This window comes from Callithrix jacchus, chromosome 8 (assembly GCF_049354715.1).
Source record: "Callithrix jacchus isolate 240 chromosome 8, calJac240_pri, whole genome shotgun sequence".
NCBI classification, from domain to species: domain Eukaryota; kingdom Metazoa; phylum Chordata; class Mammalia; order Primates; family Cebidae; genus Callithrix; species Callithrix jacchus.
In genome coordinates this window covers 97,706,836-97,726,826 of record NC_133509.1, presented here as the reverse complement: position 1 = coordinate 97,726,826, position 19,991 = coordinate 97,706,836, and the positions used below count along the sequence as shown (strand labels likewise).

Here is a 19,991-nt window from a genome sequence, read left to right as displayed (position 1 = left end):
TTCTATTTCTCTTTTTAACCTTCCTCTTCTAACAAAGGAATGACAGTGTTAGGCATTGCCTCAAAGAAGTGCACTTGATAATGGAAACATTTGTTTTTAGTGGTTTTACTTAAGGAATGTCTTATTTTTTATTTTACATCAAGGCCAAAGACATATTTCAGTTTGAAGTCATAGCTAAATGTCCGCTGGCTTGTCACCTGGAAAACAATCCCTTGTGAATGATCAACTCTGTCCTCTGCAACAGAAAAGACAGGCTGTATGTGCTTCTGGGTCTTTTTCACCAGGTCTAAATACATATTGATAATTTGTAGGGGACCCATATACCAAAAACCCTTCATTTTCATATAGTTTGTTAACCCTTCAGTAATTTAGATATGTACTCAAGTTTAGCAAATGATGTAAGCATATTCCATATTACTAAGGTCATTCACTCTCTGATATTTAAGCAGAATAAACAAACACTGGCCTGACTTTACAGCCTCAAAGACAAGTCTATAGTTTCTGAGTTTCTCAAAAACTATCTTAGACTAGGTGACATAGCAAACCCCTTCCTCTCCACCCCCCGCCAAAAAAAATAGCTGGGTGTGGTGGCACATGCCGGTAGTCCCAGCTACCCAGGAGGCTGAGGCAGGTGGATTGCTTGAACTGAGGGGTTTGAGGCTGCAGTGAGCTATGATCATGCCACTGTATTCCAGCCTGGGTTACAGAGCAAGACCCTGTAATGACAACCACCACAACAAAATATCTTAGTGGAATTTCTGTTTATTTACTTTAAATCATGTTTGTAATTACCTAAATTTTACATTTCTGGAAGTCCTTCTAAGATAGTTTAGATATTTGGCCTTACGTTAATGGGTTGAAATTATTATCTGACAATGGTCAGATAATAATGGTTCAGGGCTATCTGATTCTTTCCAGATAACTCTCTGTGTAGGTAAGAGAGTTGCTCGTAGCCAATAGGATATATACCACATTGCATTGTAGATTCAAACTCGTGCCTCCTTTCTGTGTATTATCTGCATTGGGTTTTGTTTTTGCTTTCCTCTTTAGTAAAGGATAGGTGCTATCCATGTATTATAATGGAGTTCTGCTATTTAAATGCAGCTTTTAAAAAGTCTTATAAATAGCTGAAAGTTTTTGAACATGATCTGAAAAAATTATATTTTTGTGGTTAAAAAAATGTTAGGTAGAAAAATTCACATCTATAGACATGAGTATCTGTCAAGTATTTGGTGATAGATTCTTCTATCTAGTCCCAAGACTACTTTGGGGAATGCCTACATGCCAAGTGCTCCCAATACTTTTGTTTGAGGTTAAACACCATTTTGCAAATGGGGGAATTGAGGCATCTGATTGAATATACATCACCTTTGAAATTTCAGTTTGCAGCCTCTGCTCTGTAGGTCCAGTGCTCTGATTAGCAGGGGGCTGTTTCTATGTGGGGGGGGGGGGAAGAAATGGTAGCTCTGGGATGATGACTTAAAATAGTTCTTTCTGTGTACTCAAAGGTAGAACTAACAGCCGAAGCATCTCCAAATCATCAATGCTGGAGCATTGCATCGAGTTTCAGCAGCAGCAGGTTCCTCTGCTTAACACTCCCAGACTCCCAAGCCCCCTGAACCCCAAATCCAGAATATGAAGGATCTGTCACCAGATACTTGGCAATACGCAGCCTACTTGGGGAAGTCTGACCCTGTGGCTTGGAAAGTTGAACAACAGTTACCTTCATATTTAAAGCAGTTTTATAGAGAGCCCAGACTCTGCCAGAATTTGAAAAGTTGCAGTTTTCACAGGAAGGCATGAACTTTAACATCATCTGTTTCTGTTCATATTTCTAACAGACCTTGGAAAATGACTTAGTTTTTAATGCCCCTTTCTCTTTGTTTATGACCCTTCTGCCTCAGCTCACTGTGTTGAAATAGCCATAGGTCATGTATCCACTAGCATCTGGGTCTGGTGATTTGTAAAACTGTGCACATCACTCACAGTTCCTGGCATGCTGTGTAAAATAAGAAAACAGAAAAACATGGACAAGCCTCTCTGGGAGATGATGTGATTATCTTTGAGGTCCCTATTTCATTCTACCATCATTTTGGAAAGGACCACGTTCTTCCATAGGCCTCCTGGGGTTGCAAAAAACCTGATTGTCACAGCCGAATATTCCCATAGAAATCTTCTCTCTCTAATTCTCTGACTACTTGAGCCTAGTAGTGATCTCATTTTGTCTAAATGAAAAATTCCCCTTTGTGGTGACATTAGGTGACTTTAAAAAAAAATTTTTTTTAGGCCATGGGAATAGAAGTGGCTCTTTTTCCGTTCTCATTGGAAGCCACTAAAAGGCTATCAGCTCTTACCTACAGACTATTAATAGCTGTACATTTCACTCCCCAAATCCTAAACCTTACAAAATCTTTAAGTCTTAAAAGTCTTAAAATAGAATATTTGGAGGGGCTTTACTGCACTGTAGCTTGAAGAAAATACGAGAAATGTGTTTCTGATTATAATGTAAATGTGTCTCTTTGATTGCAATAGAACCTTCCCTTAGTGTTGTATCACTAATAGATAATTACACCTTTGAGGGTATTTTTTGTACCTTCACGTATTTCTTATTTATTATGTACCAGTTCCTGACTGGTTCAAATTATAAGCCTCGAATGCTTTGAAACCCTCTGTCCTAGAGCACAGAGTCTGCAGTAGCCATCCTTTAAAGAATATGGTGATAGAGTCCAGCTTCATGCTCCTGGAGTGAGGGAGGTAGGAAGCAGTGGCTGGAGACATGCCTTTTTTTCCTTCAGTTTGCCTTAACGGTTTCAGGTAGAGCTCTGTGTTCCTCAGGCATCAAGTTTTGCTGACATCCTTTTTCTCTGGTGTGGGGATGCAGTCAAAACTGTAGAGCTATCATATAAGTCTATCTGACTGATGAGAGAGCCTTGGGATAGAAACAGTATTTTAGATGTTCCTCCAAGAGGAATGCTTATTAGAGGATCAGGTATGGCTGTTGCAGTTAATTGGAAACACTTGTCAAAGTGACAGGAAGAGAGAAGCCGAAGCAGGTAGGAGTGATCACAATTGGTAAGAATCTCAAAAGAGAGGTAGTGAGAGCAGCAGTGGTTGAGGGACGCAAACCTACAGGTGATGCTGGGATGGCTTAAGCAGCAAGACTACCTTTGTGTTCCTGCATCTTGAAATGACAGCTTGTGCTTTCTTTAGAAATTTGATATTTTGGATTGAATACTGTGTTTGTTAAATGTGACCAACTAGTAGTTGATATAAAATTAAAGGCTTATTGATTGTTTGTAGTAATTAATATACTATTGTTTTGGTGTTGATTCCTGGCATAGCCGTTGGCAGCTAAAGGAAGAAGGCAGGCAGGAGACCAAACCACTGCTGTGGCCATGTCACACTTTAATGTCCTTTCCACTCCCCCTCTTTGTTACAGGAACCCCTGTTTGGTTTTATATGCAAATTGCACCAATAAGAAATGAACATGAAAAGGTGGTCTTGTTCCTGTGTACTTTCAAGGATATTACGTTGTTCAAACAGCCAATAGAGGATGATTCAACAAAAGGTAATTTTCAAAAGAATTACTACACTGAAAAATTAGGCTGTTGCTAAACGATCTTATTATTTTACCTCCGCTGGTTGAACTGGAAAACAAAGTTATACTATGTGGCCCTTCCTTTGCTACATTGCATGCAATCTGTTTTATTCTATCGTATTGTTGGAATAGAAATAGCATGGTTATCCAAAGTTGAAATATTGATTGGCTTAACTTATCGTGTGAGTAAGAAATTTTACAGGGCATTTTTTTTTCTGTTTTTTTTTTTTTTTTTTTTTTTTAGTCAAGGTCTCACTCTGTTGCAGTGGTAACATCTCAGCTCACTGTAATTTCCTTCTCCCAGGCTCAAGTGATCCCCCCACTTCAGCCTCCTGAGTAGCTGGGACAATAGGAGTGTGCCACCACATCTAACTAATTTTTGTAGAGTCAGTGTTTCACCATGTTGCTCAGGCTCGTTTCGAACTCCTGGGCTCAAGTTATCTGCCCACCTTGGCCTCCCAAAGTGCTGGGATTACAGGCATGAGCCATGGTGTCCAGCTGAGCATTTTTAATTTTGAATCAATATAATTGGAATTTCCACACCTCATACCATGGTAAGCTTTAGAACCAAAATGCAACAATTGGTGGGATGGTTTGGGTGAAATCTAACTAGAGCTCAGTTGGTTAGTTGATTGAAGTATGTTAAATTAATTAAAGTTGTAATAGTTGACTTTTTCAAGTTACTTTTCGGTTTTTATTTATTCTCTTGTGTAGTCCCTAGGGTAAATGTTGCTAGATTATGGAAAGAATAATTTTGTCATCAGGAGAGTGGCTGGCAAAATGCAAACCTTCTGACTGTAGTCTTATTGACTATCATAGTCAAAGAAACTTCTATAGAAAACACTGGTCAGTGGTGTGTGGTTTTACCTCCTTTTCTATGTAATTTATTCTCTCTAATTATGTTTAAATTAGAAACTAGAATCATATAAATGAAGAATTTTGAGTAACCTTAGAGGTAGTTTTTATGAAATGTTATTTTTAATAATCTCTTAGGAAACTAAAAATAAAATGTCTTCCTCTTTGCATTTGGCAAACATTGCCTTTCCTTCTTTTTTAAAAACTGGCATAGAAGCTTTAATATTTTCAAATGTAATCATAATTATAGAAAAAAATCACATTAAGTTTATTCCTTGTATAGGTGCTCACATACATAATATTGTATCTCAGTTTCTGGTTAACATCAAATTGCAAGAGGAGAATTTTTACTGTGTGCAAACCATTCAAAGTATGACATGGAAAAATTTGTTTGTACTTTGAAGATCAAATAAAATATTCCTTTGGACCCATACTGCCTGTTTCACAATGCCTTTACACATAGACTCAGTCCCTGGGAAATTTAAGATAACTATAAATACTATTTTTAAATTGAACAGTCTTCTAATAGTATTTAGGTTTAATGCTTGTTTGCTTGTTTTAAAATTCATGGTGCTCCATCCAACAGCCAGAGAATATATATTCTTAACCTCACATGGAGTGGAGCATTCACTAGATAGATCACATTCTGGGTCATAAAACCTACCTTAATATCGTTTAAAATACATAAATCTTAAAAAGCATATTCTCAGACCAAAGTGAAATTAAACTAGAAATGAGTAACAGAAAGATATCTGGAAGATCCCAAAATATTTGGAAATTAAACGTATTTCCAAATAACTCACAAATCAAAGAAGTAGCCTTAAGATGAGTTAGAAAAATATTTTTAACTAAAGAAAAAATGAAAATACAATTTAACAAATTTGTGAGATGCAGCAAAAGCAGTGCTTAGAGGGAAATATGTAACATTAAATGCATATATTAGAAAAGAAGAAAGACATAATATCAGTAACCTCAGATTCTTCCTTAGGAAACTAGATAAAGAAAAACAATTTAAATCAAAGCAAACTGAAGACAAGAAATAAACCTTACAGCAGAAATCAATGAAACAGGCAACAGGATAACAGTAGAGAAAAATCATTAAAACCCAAAGCTCGTTCTTTGAACAGGTCATTAAAGTTAGTAAACCTGTAGCCAGGCTGAGAAAAAAGGGTAAACACACAAACTACCAATATCAGAAATTAAGGAAGGGCCACGATTCCTCATCCCATGGACATTCAAACAGAGTAAGGGGCTACTGCCAACAACTCTAAAGCTACCATTGATAAATTGGATGAAACAGACCAGTTCCTTGAAACACACAAATCACCAAAACTTACACAAGGAGAGATAGATAAACCTTAATTGCCCTTTATCTATTTCCAAAACTAAGAAAAGACCAGGTGCAGATGGTTTCACTGGTAAGCTCTATCATACATTTAGGGAAGAAATAATACTATTTCTTCAAGTCTTTTCCAGATAGTAGAAGCAGAGGTGGCTCTCTTAACTTGTTCTGAAGCTTGCACTACCCTTATAGCAAAACCGGAAAAAGACATTACAAGAAAGAAAAACTACAGACCAATATTTTTCATGAATATAGATTCAAAATCCTCTACAAAAATTTGATCCAACAATGTCTAAGAAGAATTACACATGACAATCAAGTGGAGATTGTCCCACATATGTATGCAAGGCTGGTTTAACATTCAAAAACCAGTTGCTGTAATCTACCATATAAACATGTAATTCATGAGATAATGAAGAAAACTGATGATTATGCCAGTCAGCACAGAAAAAGCGAGGAAATCCAGCACTTGTTCATGATACAAACTCTCAGTAAACTTTGAATAGAGGGGAACTTCTCCAATTTGATAAGAAATGTCTATAAAAAGCCTATAACATTCTATTGTACCCATTAACTATCCCCCTACCCTACCCCCAACTACCCTTCCCAGTCTCTGGTAACCATCCTTCTACTCTCTTTGTCCCTGAGATCATTGTTTTGAGTTTTATGTAACTAAACGAGTTTAACTGAATTGTTTATAACACAAAGGATAAATGCTTGAGGGGATAGATACCTCATCCTCCATGGTGTGACTATGACGGGTTGCCTGTACATCTCATGTACCTATAAATAGATCCGCCTACTATGCAACCATAAAAATTGAAAATAAAAAGTTCTACAGCTAACAATGGTCTATGTCTTAAAGTTTTATATTTTAAAACAAAAGGTAAATGATTGGCACCTGATTTGTGACCTAACATATTTTACAAACAAATTTTTCTTGCCTTCATACATGAATGGTAACCAGACTGAATAAAAAGCTTTAATGTCATAGTCTTTTCCTCTCAAAAAAATATGCATTTGTATTTGCACTAGATGATTATTGTTTTCTCTCATTTGCTTTAAGTGATTTCATGGCACAGCTGAAGTTGGCCAAAGAAAGTACAGTATTTTCACAGCAGTTTTGACCGGCCGAACCTAAGTGGTGGTTTCAGTAACTACATGTCTATTTATGGAAACTGAAAGTTAGCAACATTTTGCAGTGAAGTTGGGGAAAGGGTGCTGATAGTGAAGGGTTGACTTTCCTTTCTGAAATTAATGCCTCTCCATTTATCTGCATCCCCGCATCAGAATCACAAAATTCTTTGTAAGGCACAGGCTCTTTGAAATGAATAATTCATTTTTATAAAAAATGATATTTGAATGAGCTCCAGACAACTCAGACCACTTGATTTTTTAACTATGGTTTTGATAGACATGTAAATTAGAATTTATAGGGAAAATCAGACTCCATTGTGAAAAGCATTAGAGAAAAAGATCTCTTTCTAGTGCCAGAATCTGTAGATAAGCTTATTTTAAATAGACTTTTATTTTGAGACTTCTCTGTATCTTCCAAACACATAACAGATTACTGAAAAAGTATTGTAGAATGTAATTATGAATGGTGTGTATGAGCTACTTTCTATTATTCATGTGAGCTGCACATTTAACAAGAAAAATTCAATGGAAATAAAATATTTATGCCATTAAGTCATCATCCTGCCATATCTTGAAGCTAGTAGTGTAGGAAAGTATGTTTTAAAATATTGGCATAAGCGTCTATCTTTGAACTTATTAAATCAAGTAAAGGAACCATGGAACTTTTGGAAAATAATGGATGAGATGACATGATAACACCGTAATACCAAAATAAATTGGGCATAGACCATTGAACTTGGATATAGTAGACTTGCTGTTGATTCAGTTTTGGGCACCAGAGTTACTTAACATGAGCCTTTTCAGGACTCTTATAGGAATATTTTATCTTCCTTGTCTTACCTTTATCTATTTTTTTCCCAAACAAAAATTGAACACACAATATGGTACAGGCATGAGTCTAGATCCTGGAAATAAAGTCCCTTCTCTCACATTCTAGTGGGGGAGACAAATGAGTAAATATATAGTGAAAACTTTCTTTTGATTGCTCCCATTGTCTCAGTAAAAACAGCAATCACAGTTATCAACTGAGAGTAAAGATGGCAGAGGATGTGAGAAGAGTAGAGTGCATCTGAAGTGGTTATTTAAGAGAATGGAATAGTGAGTGGAAAGAGAAAGACAACAGGATTTCTGAGCAGCACAAAGGTCCATTTCAGGGCAGTGGTCATAAATTTTTACTGGTTATCTATGAGTATAATTTTGTGTTTTGATCCACTCATATTTAGTCAAAGAGGTGTAGATGCAGAAGTAAGTGAAGAATCGTGTTTATCCAGTGTTGCCATTTGGTCAGGTGCATAAGAGAAGACTCAGGGATTTCAGCAACCTGGGAGTTGAGGATGTTTGCAAAAGTGTTTGCAAAATTTTGAAGAAATACTTCATTGATTAAAAATTCTGCCAGCAAAGAAGAAATAGCATTTTAGCATTCTGCACAGACAAGTGAATCTACACACTGGCAAAATCAAAATGTAATCCCAGAGCAAGGACTTTTTACCTTCTTAACATGAAAAGGGGCCATGTGATTGGAGCAAGTGTCCAAGTTCTTTGAGCATTTGCCGAAATTGACCAAAATTAATATCAATCTGCTACTTGTATCTATATTTTTGCTAAGAAACTTAGACATATGGTTGAAAGACTTGAAGAAATGGACTCATTCTGAATTTTATTTCTGAATCATATCTGGGACAATAACCATAAATTTGATGGCAGCCAACGAATTTCAGTGGACCTCTTCCTTGTAATCAATCTATGATTACCAAACTTTTATTCTTTTTTGTCTTTAAACTGACTGGTATTGGGTGATGTCAACAATACCTTTGATTATACCATGATGGATGGTTGCAAAAACCATCAAAAGAGAAGGAAACCAGTGTTGATGGAGTAGTTAATATATGCCAAGAGCATTATATTTATTATTGGTCATTTCTATAATTTTGAAATTAGTATTGTTATCTCCATTTTACTGTTGAAGATTCTGACACTCAACATATGACTGATTTCAAATCCCACATTCTCTCTATTGCACTCATGCTGCCCTGTCCTTCTCAATGGAGACTTAGTGTTGAGGTTTAACTGCCTAAATCCCCTGCTTTCCTTTTTCCCCGCAAAAATGAAGCACAGGTTGGCAGTATGCTCATTTAGTCAGATTTATACTGCTTTGAAACAAATGAACTAATGGATAATAATCTAAGGGGGCAAAGTGTTCTTGTTCTTTTGTACCTGGTATTGAGGTCTTGATATTATTGTTTGGGTAATTAGTCAGTGGTATGTGATACATTATTTGTAATACTACAAAGAGGAAGATTACAGCCAAGAAATACATTCTGTTAATTATCTGTATGTGTTCTAAAAGAGATGGCCTAAATCTCTGCCCATTTATACTGTACAGTGTTTTCAAACAGACTCCAAAACTGCCAAGATAATTACATGTGAAATATCTTGTGCCAAATAGTCATGGCATCTTCTTGCCAATAACTGAGACAAAAAAATTCCTGTAGAATAAAAAATAACAGCCAAAATAGCAAGCTTCTCCTTGTGGAAGCCAATGGTTTTCTTTAGAGAGGAAACAACAGATGAAATATGAGTAATTATACTACGTAGTCTCTTTGGCCAAGAGGATAATTGTTTACCTAAGCTTTTTTCTTATAGATTAGAATCTTGTGTTGCAGTCTAATAGATTGATTTAAATGCTTCTGTGACTTCTTTTTATTTTTAAGATTAGGCAGTCCATGACAAAGAGGTTAATTGCAACCCAATAGAGCTAAACTAATGTTTTATTAAGAAGGAGCTGGCATCCTGAGCTTTTAGGAGAACAAATGTTCTCATAATGCCATGAACAACTTACAGAGCAAGTATTAGGCTCTTCATATTCAGCTGTCTGTTCGCATTACCCTATATCGACCACATCTAAGTAACATCAGCAAACTTTGCTGAATAATCAGTCACACCAGTTAGGTCTCTGTAAAGGTGAGATCAGTAAATGTATCACTGGGAAAAGTTAGAACTGCTGATACATCTTTTTTTCTCTGACCTAGACAGTATGGCAGCTCAACTTTTTCAAAGTTTGTCCAGTAAAAGTTGGTGAGAGATCAAATGAACCAGTTTAGCTAATAATAGGTAATGCCAGACAAGTTCAAGAACACAAAGAGATTAGTGGAAGACATCGTTAGTAATAGTAAAAACTTAGAATTTACTTCAATATGCATTATTGGAACATATGTGTGATTAGGAAGGAGAAAATGCTAATTCTTTGAGATGATAGAGGTGCAGTCAAGAACCCAGTCCCATAGTGGGTTGGTATGGAGGTGGATGCGAGAGATGAGAAACTGAAGGCTGTCATGTTTCTATGACCATTTCACCCAAAGCAATCTACAGATTGAATGCCACTCTTATAAAAATACCAATGCCATTTTTTACAGAGTTAGAAAAATGATTCTAAAATCCATATGGAACTAAAAAAGACCCCAAAGAGCCAAAGTAATCTTTAGCAAAAAGAATAAAGCTGGAGACATCACATTGCTTGATTTCAAGTTGTATTATGAAGCTATAGTAACCCAAACAGCACAGTACTGGTATAAAACATTGATCAATGGAACAGAATAGAGAATCCAGAAATAAAGCCATATTTTTATAGACAACTGATTTTTGATAAAGCCAATAAAAACATACATTGGGGAAAGGCAACCTTTTTCAATAAATGGTGTTGGGATACTTGGATTGGCATATGCAGAAGAATGAAACAGGACCCCCTATCTCTTGTTATATACAAAAATAAACTCAAAATAGTTTAAAGGCTGAAACATAAGACTTGAGGCTATAAAAATATTAGAAGAAAATCTAGGAAAAGCTCTTCTGGACATTGGTCTAGGCAAAGAATTTGTGATAAAGACCCTAAAAACTGAGGCAATGAAAACAACAGACAAATGGAACTTAATTAAACTAAAAAGCTCTGTACAGCAAAAGAAAGAATGAACAGAGTTAACAGATGACTTGAAGAATGGAGGAAAATATTTGCAAACTATTCAACAGAGGACCAATATCAAGAATTTATGAGGCATGCAATTCAACAACAACAAAAACCAACTCCATTAAAAAGTGGACAAAGGACATGAATAGACATTTTTCAAAAGAATACACACAAATGGCCAACAGTATATGAATAAATGCTTGACATCACTAATCATCAGAGAAATGCATATTAAAACTTCAATGAGACATAATCTCACAACCATCAGAAAGTCTATTAAAAAGACAAAAAATAACAGATGTTGGTAAGGATATGGAGAAAAGGGAACTCTTGTACACTGTTGGTGGGAATGTAGGTTAGTACAACATCAATGGAAACAATGTGTAGATTTGCCAAACGACTGAAAACAGAACTACCATTTGATCTGGCAATACCACTACTGGGTATGTATCCAAAATAAAGTAAATCTTTATACCAATAAGATACCTGCACTCATATGTTTATTGCAGCACTAGTCACAATTGCAAAGATATAGAATCAATCTAATTGTTGATCAGTGGATGACTAGATAAAGAAGATATGGCATATATACACAATGGGATACCACTCAGCCATAAAAAAAATGAAATGAGGTCTTTTGCAGTAATGTGGATGGAACTGGAATCCATTATCTTAAGTGAATCAAGTCAGACCCAGAAAGAGAAATATTACATATTCTTACTCATAAGTGGTTGTTAAAAATGTATGCACGTGGATGTAGAGAGTGGAATGATAGTCATTGGAGACTTGGGATGGTGAGGGCATGGGAGAAGGTGGATGATGAAAAATTCTTAATGAGGACAATATATGTTATTCAGCTCACAGTTACCCTAAAAGCCCTGACTATTATACAATTGATACATGTAAAGAAATGGCACTTGTACCTCATAACTTTATATAAATTAAAATAAAGACCATCATGTATCTTATGGCTTCTGCTTTTTTCAGTAACATTTTTGGCAGGGGTTTGTGCTGACAGTAAGGAGAGAAGGACAGTATAGGTGTCATGAGAAAAAATGCTAACTCTTTGGAACTGGAACTGCAAGGGCCGTAATCAGAGACAAATAAAAAGGTTACTGAGTAGCTCAGAAAGCTCATCTTTGGATGCTCCCGTGATTTTAATGTGGACTAAAACATTTCTTGGCTTCGCATTGATTCTCCATTTTCTAGGGCATTTTGATAGCAAAACTCATAAATGATTACTCAATTTTACAAACACCTTTGGCTTTGATTTCTCTAGGAAGAAAGAATCCTTTCCGAGTCTTTTCTCCTAAATTTCTCTCTTCCAGTATGTCTGAGTCAGTTCAACATTTGCCACCACTTTCTTTTTTCTGCCAGCAGTTTCCCAGTTCTCCTTCTGAACGCAGATTATAATCCACAACACTTCCAGAATTCCTTTCTCACCTTCCCTACCATGCCTTTTCTACCTTCTCCAACCAAAAGACTGACTTCATATAAGCTATTTTAATACCTAAGAACTGAATATACTTTCTTCTTTAAATTTTAAATATTTACATATATAATGCAGATGCTGTACTCCTGATTAACTTATTTTATTGTTAATCATCATTAATTAATTCACTAAACAAAACCATTCAATAAAACATTCCACAAAAACAGATCTAGTGCCTACTATGTGTTAGTCAACCAACATAATATGATCTGGCTCTGTGTCCCCACCCAAATCTCATCTTGAATTGTAATCTGAATTTTAATCCCTACATTGGGGAAGGGACCTCATGGGAGCTGGTTAGATCATGGGGGCAGTCCCCCCATGCTGTTCTCATTATAGTGAGTAAGTTCTCATGAGACCTGATGGTTTTATAAGGAGATTTTCATCCCTTGGCTCAGCGCTTCTCCTTCCTGCCACCATATGAAGATGGATGTGTTTTCTTTCTCTTCTGCCACCATTATATGTTTCTCCTCAGTCATGCAGAACTGTGAGACAATTAAACCTGTTTCCATTATGAGTTACCCAGTCTCAGGTAGTTCTTCATAGCAGCATGAGAATGGACTAATGCACAAGGATAAAAAAATATAAGATCTGGCACCTAAAAGTCACATGATGCAGTAAATTCCCTGTTCATCTATGTTCAAGCATTACTCAGAATATGCTGATTTAAAACATTTTTAGAATGATGGGTTAATATTACATTTTTCTTTCATTTTCTTTCTATTTTTTTAAATCAATGAAGTCCTATTTTTATTCATGGAGAAAAATGCATGTGTTTTTTATTTTTACTGTTTAAAAATAATTTTTTTTCTTCAGAAAATTAAAATAAGGTAAAGAAAAGAGGTGAAATATTCCTTGATCATACTGACTTCCTGTGTAAGGTAAGGTACACACATACATCTTAACAAGCTTTTTTTTTCTATAAGAAACTGCTGCTTCCTCATTAAGAAACACAGTTGTAATATGTGCTTATAATGTTTCAAATGAAAAACCAGAGGATGACAATAAGCTTTCATTGTCACATTTCTCCTTCCTCACGTGCACTTTCATGTATGATACTGTGAAATCAGAGAAGACATGCCTTTGATGATTTGTATTCTTTTATGTATCATTTAATTTATTCTTCTATGTCTTCTTTTTTTTCCCCCAAAATATTTTCCGGATAAACCTTTTTACACACAGGGAATGAAAGTGGGCTTTTCTTTTAATCCAACTGAGTTATACCAAGGGATGTAATTTTACCTATTTTAGAAACATGAGCCTTCATTAATTAAAAGATTGTCTTGGAATTTTCTAGAAATAGTCAAGGCAATTATAACATTCTGTTGATGTAAGGTGCACAAATTGTCACCAGGTAAAATTGTAATATATCTATGACTAATGTAGTTACTTTCATCTGAAAACACCCTCACCACTTTTACCGAACAAAGCAAAACCAAACCAAAAGCCAATGATAATAAAACAAAATGAGATTTATTTTTAATCTGATTTTTTAAAGTTACAAATACAATTGACTTATTTTATGGTGTATTTTATATCAGGCCCTTTTTCAAGTGCTAAAAATGGAGGGCTAAACAAGATTTTAGAAAGAGTGATTATTATATTAATCAACAATTGCATTAGTGTTGTTAATGCCAGGTGAGGTATGAGTCTCATGACATGCATGTACAGAGGAGGGCACCTCTCACTTGTGGGTAGATCAAGGAAGCATCAAGGTAATGTTTTAACTGAGTCTGCAGTTACCAATAAGTGTTAGCCAAACAGATGGGGGAGGGAAAAGACATTCCAGGCAGACAGAATGATTGTAAGGTGAAAATACGGAAACCTAAAACAGTGTAGGGTGTACAAAGAATTCCTAGTAGATTTAGTTTTGAACTTATTCTTTATTTGATTTGCTATTGATTTTCATAAGGCTGGGATGCAGAGCATGTATGAGAAAGTGGTAAGAGACAGATGCAGAGCAAATCATTGGGATCAGAAAATAAATGACCTGAATACCAGGGATATATAGTGTTATCCTGGAGTCCTCCAGTTTCTGTTAAAGGGAAACAGGGTAAAAGGCATGTGCTTTAGAAAGAACTTTGCAAGCAATGAGGATATGGTTTTAGAATGTTGCCTAAATCAGGTGAAAGATGGTATGTTCTCTGACATAGTAGGAGTGCAGAGAGGAGATTCAATTTGAGAGAGATTTATTGATGTTATAATCTATAAAGCTGGGAAATGTGTGTGTGTGTGTGTGTGTGTGTGTAGGTAATAGTGAAAAGAGAATGGTGAATTTCAAGTTTCTGATTTTGGCAACTAGAAATATCTTGGGGCCATTTGACAAGATCAGGGATGCATGAATGATGCAGAGTTGGTGTTGAAGGAGCGAGATGGTATCAGTTTTGGACATATTGAGTGTTGTCAGATGCCTGCAGAACACCGTAGTAAGAAAAGGCCAGTGGCTAGTTAGACACATAGGTCTGGCACTCAAAAGAAAAGTCTCAGTTTGTCATAGAGATTACATGTTTTTTTTTTCATTAATGTTGAGTTTTTAGAGAGTTGGTGGCATATCTGATACCTTTTTTGTTTCTGCAGCACATTATACAAGGTAAGCCTTAGGGTTGCATACAGTTCCCAAAACCTAATTTTTTTGGTTCTAATTACTAGGATGGGGTTCACTAATGAAGAAGAAATAAAGACTTTCCATGAACTGATGCCAGTTTCTTTCTTTTAATCCAGTTATTGAATATATAGGGATCTGAATTAGTGGGGGGATACAAAGCTTAAATGAAATCAGAATCAGCCTGAAGAATAGTAATAAAGAATGATGTCACCTTCATTGTAAGGTTTGACAGAGATATTAGGCAGGTGTATTTCCAGAATTTCTTCCTTCATTTTTTTGCCGTATCATCTGAAATTTTATCATTGCCATAATTCCTTTGAAACGCCAGGAGTTTTTCATTTTTAAGGAGTTGCCTGTTAAATGATTTCATGAAGGGTAATTGTGTAGAGGTTATCAGATAGTGTTAATACAATTTTTAATGGATCAGAGATTTTGAGATGTCTAGAGAAAGGATAATTGAGACAGGACGAGAGTATGACTGGTTATGTTCTATTTGTTCACCTCTCATTGCATTTCCTTGAGATTAATGATTTTAATAATGGCAATTTCAGGCTCTAGAAGAAAATTCTTTCCCATTAAATTTGCATTTCTTTCCCTCAAAAGTCACTGCTTTTGCAGAAGACATTATTAACAATTCTAGATATTCCAAAAATAAATTTGGGTATCACTGTAGTTGTTAATAACAGAGAAATAACATTTTGCTATGTTACAAGGAAGATGGGAGTGTGTGAGATGAACCATAAAAAGTAAGACTTGTTGAGAGAGAGATCCAAGATGGCCGATTAGGAGCCGCTCAGGATTGCAGCTCCCAGTGAAAGCACGGAGGGTGAGTGGACATCGCATTTCCAGATGGATTTTTATTGCTCGCAGACCAGGAGATTCCCAGGTAAAAGAGCCCCACAGGTCACCTGTGTGGCTGGTTTGGCTGGTGCGGCTGTTTTGCTGGCACCCTGGCGTGGCAGTTCTCCGTACTAAATATACAGGTCCGGGTGCCATTTTAGATGGTGATTGGAGCCCTGGGAAGGCAGAGTCGCCCGTTCATCTGATTAAAAAGGTGACTGAAACAGGGAGCCAGGCCAGGAGATTCCCGGGCAAAAAAGCGCCACGAATCTCGGCGCCGCTGTTTCAGCCGACGCAGTGGGTTGCCGCATGGGGAAATCACACAGCTCCTGGCACCTTTTCAACAGGCAACTGGAACACCTGGGAGACAGTTGACTGTTCAACTAAAAAAAAAAAAAAGGCTCTGAGGCAGGGAACCAGGTGATCAGGCTCGGCTGTTCCCACCCCCACAAAAAACAGCAATTGGAAACACTCTGGATTGAGAGTTTCACAACAAGCACAGCTGAACCCTTCAAAAAATCAATAAATCCAGGAGCTGGTTTTTCAAAAAGATCAACAAAATAGACTACTAGCCAGATTAATAAAAAAGAAAAGACAGAATAATCAAATAGATGCAATAAAAAATGATAAAGGGGATATCACCACAGATTCCACAGAAATACAAACCATCATCAGAGATTATTACAAACATCTCTATGCACATAAACCAGTAAACCTGGAAGAAATGGATAAATTCCTGGACACTTGCCACTCCCAAGCCTAAACCAGGAAGAAGTTGAAACCCTGAATAGACCAGTAACAAGGTCTGAAGTTGAGGCAGCAATTAAGAGCCTACCACCCCAAAAAAGCCCAGGTTCAGTTGGGTTCACAGCTGAATTCTACCAGACATACAAAGAGGAGCTGGTACCATTCCTTCTGAAACTATTCCAAACAATCCAAAAAGAGGGAATCCTTCCCAAATCATTTTATGAGACCAACATCATCCTGATACAAAAACCCGGCAGAGACTCAGCAAGAAAAAAAAACTTCAGTCCAATATCCATGATAAACACAGATGCAAAAATCTTCAATTAAATACTGGCAAACCAATTGCAACAGCACATCAAAAAGCTTATCCACCATGATCAAGTAGGATTCATCCCGGGGATGCAAGACTGATTCAACATATGCAAGTCTCTAAATGTAATTCACCACATAAACAGAACCAAAGACAAAAACCACTTGATTATCTCAATTGATGCAGAGAAGGCCTCTGACAAAATTCAACAGCGCTTTATGCTAAAAACCCTCAATAAACTAAGTATTGATGGAATGTATCTCAAAATAATAAAAGCTATTTATGACAAACCAACAGCCAATATCATACTGAATGGGCAAAAACTGGAAGCATTCCCTTTGAAATCTGGCACTAGACAAGGATGCCCTCTCTCACCATTCCTATTCAATATAGTACTGGAAGTTCTAGCCAGAGCAATCAGGCAAGAGAAAGAAATAAAGGGTATTCAAATAGGAAAGGAGGAAGTCAAATGGTCTCTATTTGCAGATGATGTGATTGTATATCTAGAAGATCCCATCATCTCAGACCAAGATCTCCTGAAACTGATAAGCAACTTCAGCAAAGTCTCAGCATACAAAATAAATGTGCAAAAATCACAGACATTTCCTATACACCAATAACAGACTTAAAGAGAGCCAAATCAAGAACGAACTGCCATTCACAATTGCTACAAAGAGAATAAAATATCTAGGAATACAACTAATAAGGAATGTAAAGGACCTCTTCAAGGAGAACTACAAATCACTGCTCAACGAAATAAGAGAGGACACAAACAGATGGAGAAACATTCCATGTTCATGGTTAGGAAGAAGCAATATTGTGAAAATGGCCATACTGCCCAAACTAATTTATAGATTCAATGCTATCCCCATCAAGCTACCAATGACCTTCTTCACAACTGGAAAAAACCACCTTAAACTTCATATGGAACCAAAAGAGAGCCCACATAGCCAAGTCAATTCTAAGCAAAAAGAACAAAGCGGTAGGCATCACACTACCAGACTTCAAACTATAATACAGGACTACAGTAATCAAAACAGCATGGTACTGGTACGAAAACAGAGATCTAGACCAATGGAACAGAACAGAGGCCTCAGAGGCAACACAACACATCTACAACCATCCAATCTTTGACAAACCTGACAAAAACAAGCAATGGGGAAAGGATTCCCTGTTTAATACATGGTGTTGGGAAAACTGGCTAGCCATGTGCATAAAGCAGAAACTGGACTCCTTCCTGACACCTTGCACTAAAATTAACTCTAGATGGATTAAAGACTTAAACATAAGGCCTAACACCATAAAAACCCTAGAAGAAAATCTAGGCAAAACCATTGAGGACATAGGAGTAGGCAAGGACTTCATGACCAAAACACCAAAAACATTGGCAGCAAAAGCCAAAATAGACAAATGGGACCTAATAATACTCAACAGCTTCTGCACAGCAAAAGCAACAGTCATTAGATGAATTGGCAACCAACAGAATGGGAAAAAAATTTTGCAATCTACCCATCTGATGAAGGGCTGATATCCAGAATCTATAAAGAACTAAAACAGATTTACAAGAAAAAAACCTCATTCAAAAGTGGGCGAAGCATATGAACAGACACTTTACAAAAGAAGACATACATAAGGCCAACGAACATATGAAAAAATGCTCATCATCACTGGTCATTAGAGAAATGCAAATCAAACTACATTGAGATACCATCTCATGCCAGTTAGAATGGTGATCATTAAAAAATCTTCAGACAACAGATGCTGGAGAGGATGTAGAGAAATAGAACACTTTTATACTGTTGGTGGGAGTGTAAATTAGTTCAACCATTGTGGAAGACAGTGTGGTGATTCCTCAAGGACCTAGAAATAGAAATTCCATTTGACCCAGCAATCCCATTACTGGGTATGTATCCAGAGGATTATAAATCGTTCTACTATAAGGACATATGCACACGAATGTTCATTGCAGCACTGTTTACAATAGCAAAGACCTGGAACCAACCCAAATGCCCATCAATGATAGACTGGACAAGGAAAATGTGGCACATATACACCATGGAATATTATGCACCCATCAAAAATGATGAGTTCATGCCCTTTGTAGGGACATAGATGAACCTGGAAACCGTCATTCTCAGCAAACTGACACAAGTACAGAAAATCAAACACCGCATGTTCTCACTCATAGGTGGGTGTTGAACAATGAGAACACATGGACACAGGGTGGGAGTATCACACACTGGGGTCTGTCAGGGGGAAATAGGGGAGGGACAGTGGGCGGGTGGGGAGTTGGGGAGAGATGGCATGGGGAGAAATGCCAGATATAGGTGATGGGGAGGAAGGCAGCAAGTGATACTGCCATGTGTATACCTATGCAACAATCTTGCATGTTCTTCACATGTACCCCCAAACCTAAAATGCAATAAAATTAAGACTTGTTGAATTTCAGCTTTATTCTGTTATTTCTGCACACAAAGACATTGAAGGACTGTTTTTATTAGGGTAAAACTTGCTGCTCTAACAAATAAACCCCCAACTTTCAGTGGCTTAATACAATAACAGCACGTTTCTTATTCATATAACAGTCCAAGGCTAAGGATTCTGGCTGGCATATGGCATTTTCCCACACAGTTATTCAGTAGCTTTGCTATCTACTTGGGCCTTGTTGTGCATCCTTCCAGCTGGTAGAAAGAAGGAGAAATTATGGAGAAGTCACAGTTGCTTCTTAAATCATGGCAAGGAATTGACACACATTACTTCTGTCTACATTCCGTTGGTGAGAACCAGGGACATGGCAATACTAAGATGCAAGGAATTCTGGGAAATATGTTTCTGGTTGGACTGCTGTTTCCCAGTTAAGAAACCTATATGATGCAAAGAGGAGCGCAGAGTTTTGTAGACAGCTAGCTTCCTTGGCTGCAGGGACTGTATCACAGATATGGGCAAAACACAAAGGTCACACATAAAAATTATTCATTATTTTATAGCCACCTTCAAATATATAAGCATATCTATAGAGAAGGAAAGAAAATACTTCTGTTTGATACTTTGCATTCATTTTGGATATTATATGGTTGGTGAGATCCTTTTAATACCATCAAGAA

The 19,991-nt window shown here is 36.8% G+C and overlaps 1 protein-coding gene across 1 annotated transcript in view; it reads left to right on the top strand.

Annotated features, from left to right (window-relative positions):
* Positions 1-19,991, top strand: part of KCNH5 (potassium voltage-gated channel subfamily H member 5) — a 371,870-nt gene that overhangs the window by 40,987 nt on the left and 310,892 nt on the right. Inside the window, exon 4 of the mRNA XM_002753993.6 lies at positions 3,440-3,568. Within this exon, the coding sequence (XP_002754039.1) occupies positions 3,440-3,568 (129 nt within the window). The remainder of the gene's footprint in view (positions 1-3,439; positions 3,569-19,991) is intronic.